Source organism: Pyxicephalus adspersus, chromosome 4, assembly GCF_032062135.1.
Source record: "Pyxicephalus adspersus chromosome 4, UCB_Pads_2.0, whole genome shotgun sequence".
Classification (NCBI taxonomy): Eukaryota; Metazoa; Chordata; class Amphibia; order Anura; family Pyxicephalidae; genus Pyxicephalus; species Pyxicephalus adspersus.
The window spans coordinates 51428346-51437839 of record NC_092861.1 but is presented as its reverse complement, the minus strand read 5'-3'; the positions used below and the strand labels follow the sequence as shown (position 1 = coordinate 51437839).

General features: G+C 36.8%; 1 protein-coding gene across 1 annotated transcript in view; it reads right to left on the bottom strand.

Moving 5' to 3' along the window:
- PIK3CA (phosphatidylinositol-4,5-bisphosphate 3-kinase catalytic subunit alpha) overlaps positions 1-9494 on the bottom strand; it is a gene marked incomplete in the record, with an annotated part of 26236 nt that overhangs the window by 5962 nt on the left and 10780 nt on the right. Inside the window, 7 exon segments of the mRNA XM_072410147.1 lie at positions 2478-2559; positions 4721-4845; positions 6769-6903; positions 7397-7549; positions 7648-7753; positions 8555-8640; positions 8717-8962. Coding sequence (XP_072266248.1) covers positions 2478-2559; positions 4721-4845; positions 6769-6903; positions 7397-7549; positions 7648-7753; positions 8555-8640; positions 8717-8962 — 933 coding nt within the window.

The window sequence follows — 9494 nt, the reverse complement described above, 5'->3', positions numbered from 1 at the left end:
TTTTTTGTAAAAGAAATGTAATTCTGTCTGTATTACTGCTAGAGATATTTCTCCTCTTGCACAGGCTTTGGGGACAGCATTTTACCAGACAGAAAGTAAAGGAATCTCAACAATGAAGCCTTCAATGTCACTAAAATCCTTCCCCAATCTATACAACAGTAAACCTTAGAATAAGAGGAGAGGCTATCTAAGAGCCATAAGTAATAAATAACACAGGTCAACATGTCATTTTTTTTTAAGGTTAGACACGGCACTAACTGCAATTGGTTTTTTTGTCATCATGCCTAGAAATCACCTTAATGATCCAGATAGTTTCTGTAATACGTCATCTGTACCAGTTGTACCAACAGACTGGGTGACTGGCTAAATCGGCATAAAGCAGCATTGCCATTTGCAATCCCGTTGGTGTGGAGAGAACCGCGAGACCATCTAATCGACTGCTATTTTTGGCACGTCAACAAAAATGGATTCTCAGGTAAAACCAAGCACAAAATTGTATATCCCAGCCTTAATTCTGCAATTAGGCCTGTTCCCTATGATGATTCATTGTCACTTCCGGTACCGCCACATGATGGACTTGCTTCTGTAGAAGGTGATGAAGAATGTGCTGGAGTTGCAGCCAGTTACAACCCCCAATCATCTGATCCTGAGTACTTGGCCGATGAAGATTCAGAACCAGAGACCTTTACACAAGCAGAGCTGAATGATCTCATTCATGATCTAAATATCTCCAAAGACAAAGCAGAACTTCTTGCTTTAAGGCTTAAACAGAAGCACTTGCTTGCAAAGGGTGTAACTGTAACACACGACAGAAAACAAAATCATAACTTGACAAGGTTCTTCACTAGTGATGGCTCACTGTGCTACTGTCATGATATAAATACACTCTTTAACAGTTTGTCACAAGAGCATGTTCCATCTAAATGGCGTATCCACATTGATTCTTCTAAAGCTTGAAAGCAGTCTTACTGCATAACGGTAATTCCAAACCAAGTTTACCGATTGCCCATTCCGTTAACCTAAAGGAGTCCTATGACAACATGAAGTTACTACTTGAAGCTATCCAGTATAAAACACACCAGTGGAACATCTGTGGGAATCTAAAAGTCACTGGCTTGCTGATGGGAATGCAAGGAGGATTCACAAAATATTGCTGTTTCCTATGCTTGTGGGACAGCCGATCTACGGGAGATCATTATGTCAAGCCTGATTGGCTACCAAGAGATACCTATAAGCCCGGAACAAGCAGTGCCAAGTTTCTGCTCTGGTTGATCCACATTAAATATTTCTGCCACCTCTCCATATCAAGTTAGGCTTAATGAAGAACCTTGTAAAGGCCATGGGTAAAACATGGGTCAAACTCCATGGGATTTTAGCACCTTGTTGAGAAGTTTCCAAACATAAGCACTGCAAAAATGAAGGAGGGGATATTTATAGGGCCACAGATCAAGTCTGTTTTGCGAGATGATGTTTTCAAACAATCTCTCAGCAGCTTGGGATGAATTCAAGGAGCTGTATGAAAATTTCCTGGGCAACCATGAGCCTCCTACATACAAGGAAGGAGTTCAGAATCTGCTTGATTCATTCCAGAAACTGGATTGTGGCATGTCATAAAAATACATTTCTTGCATTTACATTTCATACTCTAAGCATTTCTGAAGAAACAATGGTACCTGACCGACACTGTTCAGTAGATCTGCATGTATACATGCATGTACAATACATAAATACATGCATGTACAATGTTAACTATACCAGTACCCAAAACTCAGTAACTGTACATGTTAGCGAAAAACTGAAAACAGATATGAAATCTGCTTGAAAAACTGATTTAGAAAACTTTGCTGTGGTTTCTGATGATTATCAAAAATAATTTTTTTGTTGATCTATGTTTATTATTACCATTTGTTGTTTACATCCTCAATAAAGGTGGTAGAAGACAAGAGGAGCAAAAAAGGACCAACTTACATTATATACTAGTGTCTAGCACCAGTGGGAGATGGATAAATTAACCAAAAAACTGGATATGTCAGCTGGTTTAGGCCCCAAGGGGCTATTTTGGACTTGGCACATGAGTTAAAGATCTGATTTGTCAGATAGTAGAGAGCTGAGACAAGGAGTGCAAGCAGCGATTTCTCAAAAAAAAAAAAAACAATCACCACTGCATTTATTGTGTGGATTCCTGTCAAACATTTTCCACTAATTACAACCAGATATCAATATTAGCCAGGAAAATGGTTAATCTTTCATAAAGCAACATTTTTACAGACACACTGTAGGCATGTCTACTAGATACATATACTGTAAGTGGCATACACTAACCAATAGTTAAATACTACAGAAAGCCCTACAATACAAAAAAGAATATTTTGATGTAATAGCCAACAGACTGCTTTGTTTAAATATTGCAAATATTGCAGAAAGGAAAAAAAAAAATGTCAAACATCTGGTGCAGTAAGATTATTTTTATACTGTACCTGTGCAACATCATCTCGGCTATTCCATTTTACAGCTAGAAGCAGCTTAGGGAGGATTTCAGGGGTATTCAGACAATAATGCCTGTAAAATGGAATTGGTGTAAAATCACTTTAAGGTACTACAATGGGTGAGCAAAAAAGATGTTAGACATATAACGGCTAAACTAAAACATGAAGGACAGGAGATAAAACTGCACATAAATGTTTATAGTATTACGCAACATCCACCACATTCATTCAGACACCTTTGTTTCTTACATATTGTCAAGAATTTTGCATTTGCTAATGCACAGCAGCTGTTTAGCTAAAATATATCCAAAAGTTCTAGTGTGAAAAGACTTTAAACCCCAATTGAAGCTTCCATATTACTGAAGCAATGCAATCAGGCTGTAATTAACAGTAATAAATATGTTTTTGTAACACTACTTTATACTGCAGCAAGGTCAGAAAGCCTATTCTAGCATCACAGGAGTCTGGTTCTCCAGGTATCCAAAATAGTCCTGGTCCTGAGCTCTGATTAACAGTGCTTACTTTCCCTAGGCAGTATGTTGATTGGTGCACTAAGCAGGGGGACAGTCAGACCAATGGAGACCTGGACCATTGCATCCCACCTAACAGGGGTCTCCTCACTCTAGCATACAGCTAACACAGGATATTGTATCCCTAGCATTTTAGAAATATGTTTATGCAATTATTACAAAATGTTCAACTGGGCTTTAAAACTTCACTGACATTTTCATACATACAAAATAAAAAATAATTGCTTAACATTTTACTAAACTCTATAAAAAATTATATAGATTGTATAAATGCAAAAAAAGATAGTAAGATTAATGTATGCAAATATTTATGTGAATATTTTAAATCTATATTTCCATACCTGTGACTTTATATACAACCTTTTACTATCCTAATAGTTCATGGAGTAGTATAAAAAACAAAAAACAAAAATGACTGGGTAAATTGAAACATTTTTCTTTATTATATTAGGGAAATTGAGCATTCCAATAAACTTAGACACAAAAAGAGAAGTCATAAAGATTTGTAAGGTAAGTGGTTGTGCACAAATTTTGCTACAGCAAGCTACCACTAGTGGCTATCTTGTATGCATTTTAATATCTTAAAGTGTTTTGGACGTTTTAGGTGTAGGGACCTACATTTTAGTCCAAGTCTCATCAGTAACAGATTTACCAAATTACACATACCATATTTTCATGGAAAAGACTAAAAAGAAGTTAGGGTGGGGGGATACTTGTGAACAGTAAGCCATTTTTGGTGGAGTGAATTGTAAAAGGGGGTAAGAAAGATAGCTAAATAGGAAAGTAAGGAGGTTTAATTAAATTTATTATTAGATTGGAGCAACTCCAGATTAGCTCAAAGTAGATTTACTCGCTAAACAGATATTCCTCAGATTTACTTTACTATGTAGTAAAGAATTTTTATTACAGAGAAGAGTTTGGGTGTCATTGGTAGCTTTTTCAACTAATTTTCCTCAAATTTAACATGTGTATTTTCATTTTTGTAGTTTAACTTGGCTTTTGTATACTGCACTATCAAATGGCATTATGTGTATCTATCTTAACATACATCAAAGCAAAATGTAAGAATTAATTTCATTTCAACTCACTGAGTTGAAATATGCCATTTAGCCCTAAATTGCAAAAGTGCTGCCAAGGAGTCAGTTGTTTCAAAGCATATCCTACTGGTGGCACGGACACTGGGGAATAAGGTTAGGGTAGAGGGGCAGATTAAAGTGGTGACTTGTGACATTGAGAATTAGTCATTTGTCTTGTGGAGCAAATGTCTGCAAAAACAGATGCTGTGCAGTAAGCTGTGAGTGCTGGGGGACAGAACTTACTGGTGGCAGGGATTCTCTGGAATGAGCCATTTGAAAGAAGGCGAGTGGCATATTTTGTTGGTGTCTCCTCTTGCAGTGTGCGCGTTTGTGTATGAAATCATTGACTTTATGAAATGTAATTTTTTTGGATTAGCAGCGGGTTTACCAGTTTTATATGTAATAAACAACGTCCAAGCCAAGCACATGGAACTGGCCGTTATGCACATTAGCCACCTATGTTGCACTTTGCCTTATAGGGTTTCAGCGAACATGTAATGAACTGTTTTAGCTTGATGCAGGATAATTAATACAATAGCTTATGTGCACACTTAATGAGTGCTGCTTGCTTGCCTAATGAGGACTTGCCTGCAAGAAACCTAAATCAGACAGAGCAAATAAATGCTACCTGTGGCTCCAGAGAAACTCTTTTTCTTGCTCAGTAATTTCAGAGAGAGGGTCCCGGGCAGAAATGGCTTTGAGTTGCTCTTTATCACTCTCACGGACTTCATTATCTCTTGCTATTCTACTTGCCTGCAAAAAAAAAAATTAACACATCACCAAAACTTGCATTACAATGATAATAAGGAGCATAAAGATCTAAATGAAGGGCTAACAACACAAAAAACGGTCATGGAGACAACCAGATTTATCTTTTTTTGTCACCTATGCAAGTAAATCAAGTTTGTGACTCCACCAACAGACACCGCTATAGAAAATAATATTATAATAATAATAATAATATGTGCGAACAGTACATACTACAAGCATACATGGATGGGTGAGATCTGACTCATGGATGAGATCTGACTTTCCATGCTAAAAATCTCAGATCCTAACCAATCTCTTTTAAAACTAGGTTAACAATTAGATCTAGATAATGTGGGTTTATCCCTTTTTTTCATAAAAATGATACTTTTCTGTTATTGATCAAACAGCAACATACAGGCATATTGAAAAGATATTACATGCCAACATTTCAGATAAAGGTAGAGCCTTCTTACTTGTTCCAATCTTAGGAAAAATATGTTGCACGATTTCCTTGAAGAGCAAAAATGTAATGAATAGCAGCTTGTTTGACCACCAATATAATGACTGCAAATGTTTTCATTATTTCAGTATAATACATTTTCTGCAATCTCCTTGTCAAAGATTACAAGGTCTAATTACACAGAGACAGTCTTTTTGGAGATAGAGGGACAGTTGGGAGGGTTAGACACAAGGTTACAAAAAAAACAAAAAACACAGTTTCAAAGTGAAACAAAATCATAGGGGAGCAAAGATAAAGCCACTGAAAATAATACCAGCAATAGCCGCAAGACTATCTGCTTTATGAGCAAACACATACACTCACATATTTTAGTTTATTTATTTTGCATACCACCCATAATAACTAACCCAGTTCAACCAAAAAGATTTGCTAAAATCCAACTATTTGTGCTTCATGAGCATTACCCAGTAGTGACCTGTCTGCACTGCTTGTTCATCTGTAGGTTCATTTTTCTGACGTGATCTACTTTGGAGCACATCTATTACCTCCAAGTGATAAGAAGGTATTACAATAACCCCTTAGTGTCTATTCCGCAGCTTATTCACATTAATTCTATTTCACACTGCTTATGTGAGAGCCCTTCAATACTCACAAACGTTCACCAGGGCATGTGCATCTACCCCTCGGAAATTAGTAACCAACGTGTGGTAACTTCAACAGCCAGTCCCAAAGCTGTGTGCAATAACCACTACATGGCCTGTTAGCTTTTTAGATGTATTATGCCATGCCAAATATCAGACTCACCTGCACACTCCCTGGTCCAATAGTAAACTCAGTTACAATGCCCTGTTTTCTTATAGAACATCCACTGTTCCTAGATTTTATGACAGTTCCTGCTAATAAGTTACTGCACTTCAAAACCTTCACAGTCCCCAGTTCCAATCACACTTTTGTGCTTTTAGAGCCCTCCCCGCCACTTTCACAATCTATGATGCCATGACATGCTCTCCACCACCTACACTGTACGTGTATTCTCCAGACATTTATCCTACACAAACTCATCACTAAGATGCCTATTTATCATTATTTGTTATATTAAATGTTTAAAAAAAGGCAATTATCAACAAAACTGTAAAATATCAATCAATTTATAACTATATGTTTTTGCATCTATTCCTCAATCAAGAACATATTTAGCATTTTACAACTACTGATGGGTTTAATTTCACCCAGGACATTTTCTTATCACATCACAAGCTATACGCAACATGTTTTATCACGTGTAGAATTTCTAAACAGGTCTCTAAAAAAGCTATAATAATCATACTGAGCTTTCAGGTCCTCTGAGGTCCTCTAAGTGCGCTGACACTTAAAACAACAATTATCTTTTTAAGGAAAGTGACTTTAAACCATAATACCAGCTTTTACACTTTGATAGCATTAGAAAAACAAAATCACATAATTACCAGTCCAGAATGGCTGTAATTGTAGCCCATTTCTCTTTCCAAAACTTTATTTGCATGATCTTCTATCGTTGGCATATCAGGAAACTTTACTGGGCTACTGAAACAGTCGAATTCAAGCTCCAAGCAAGGGGTTTCCTGAAAATCAACCATTTAGAATGAAAAAAAGTACTTTTTTTAAAATACACCCCACTGTAAAGTAATATAGTTGTTCAAAAAAAAAAAAAAAAAAAACTAAACTTTAATATGGAATGGAAACACTGAACATAATACATACCTTATAAGTTTTCAGGGAAATATCAAATTTTCTGAGTACCTAATTATGTAGCCCGTCAGCTGCCCGATTGTCACACCATGTTAGTGACCTGGAACACGTATGCAGGCATTGCAGACTTCCCAATCTGCACAAGCATTTGTACTCAGTGACTCTAAATATAACGCAATTAGCAGAATAGCAGTGCAATTGCAATACGCATTTCCAGAAGCAGGTCAGTAACGGGTGTGTACATAATTTAGGACAGTAAATGTAGTGTGCACTTATCTGTTTGTTAATCTACATATAACATCCATCCTTGTTTGAAACTGCATTTAAAAGAAACAAAGAAGGTATGTATGGACATCAACATTTTACCTTGTTTGGGTTGGACCCTGTAACACCAATTGGGTTTAGCAGGTCTTCCAGTCCATGAGGCACTGGCCACAAGTTTAAGGCCATTTTCCCAGATACCAACGTGTCTGTATAATCAAACAGGTTTATATTGCCCCAGGCCAAAGGACAGTGTTCCTACAACAAAAAACAATTCATCGAAACACATTAAATTTTGCATGTAAAAAGTGTGCGACATGCATGAAAAACAGTCAGGGTATACTAAAAATGCTTACCTCTTTGGCCCCCTTTCGGCCCTTTACAGAACAAATGGACAGACAGAGGCGAGCGGCTCTGGGCAGATCAGGGATATACATGTCATACAAAAGCCACTCATTCCATCTGAAAAGAAAACACACATGTGAAGCCACACTGCTGCGCTAAAGAACCTCTGCAGAATGTGGTTCCTCACTGTAATTTTCTTATCTTCCACCACAAGATAGAGAAGTATTTAATGGGTAATTGAAAACACATTTTGTGTTTAATACCTTTTACTGAAGTTACTTTACCTAATGAATTAAGATTGTAAAAAAATGGAACACAAGCTCCCAGATGTTTGACTCATGAAGATCTTCATCATAAACCTCAGCTATCTTTCTACAGACGTTGTTGTATACATACCTCCCCAGCAGCCAATGTCTTAAAACAATGCTGTGCTACACATCTGATATTGCTGACCCAAAAACACCGGGGTGGTTGCTGAAAAGTGCCCGGTAGTGTGCCAGGCTAAAAGGGGCTTGGGAGAACACTTCACGAATGTCAGATATTTTCAGTGGCCACTGAAGGTACCCGCAACACTGCATTGTTTTAGGGAATTGGCCATTTGTAGGTTTACAGCTTCTTTTATTATAATAATGGAATATTATATTTTAAGATACTGCGTTTAGTCAACAACGCACTTGGCAAACAGCCATACAAGGCAACAATAAAATTAAAATACATTTTAACAATTTTGAGTAAATGAAAACAGATTTATGTCCTTGATGTAACTAAAAACAATTAAAAGACTGAAACATTAAATCAAATCAAACATTAAACACCAATTGAGGTTAACAGCAATGGCAATAAAATAAAAAATAAACAACTGAGTATTAAAAAAAAATAAAATAAAATAAATCAGGAAAACATGAATAAACAACTTACCTGGGATTTGAACATGGCACCCTCAGAGTGTTGACATTGTCACACAATGGCTCAACTCCATGATATATACCAGTTCGGACATAAATCTAAAGCAAAAACAGATGAGGTTTACAAAACTTTTAATAACCAAAATACAGAAACGACATTATAAAGGAAATGTACCTTGTCAATATCTCGGATGTTTACATTGACATATGTTGCACAGAGAATTCTTATTCGGAGACTGCTGTTGATCGCCCACAAAGATTTAGCAGATGCTTCTCCATTCATGTATGGTGTTGCTGTTGAAATTCGTCTTGAGTAAGAGGGCATTGTAAAAGTATCTACTGGAATCTGGTTGTATAGGCTGTCTTTTGCCATTAACATTAAATTGGGCATTCGACCAAGCGTTATGCAGCTCCTTATATACTGCAATATAATAATGACATTTAATAAATATGTTCAAAGTCAACAAAACAGTAACATATACATTTAAGTTATCCTGTAAGAACATTTGTACTGGTATTCCAACTGGTCACCTCCCTTGGCCTAACCTGTTCATTCCTTGCACAGATATAATTACACCTGTATGGCAGCTGTGCTGTACAGCACCATGACTGTCTCCCCCAGCTGGAAAGGAGTACCACACATGGATATGGGTCTGTACTACACACACGATTAATACATATGTCCTATAATTAAGATTAGAAAGCACCAAAACACTAAAAAAATATGTTCCTTTAATGTGCAAACTCTCAAGTTAAAAATAGTGCATGCGTTTATTGCATCAGACTTTCCATACCTCCCTTTTAGTATGTCATTAGGTTCTAGTATTTGCATAAAGAAATGACCATCACTGCAGAGAACAGCTTGGCTCATTTCAGTCCGGTATTCTCCCTTCTCATTTGTTGGCTTCATTACCTTCCACTAGTAAACTCACAAGATGGCATATAGATAATCA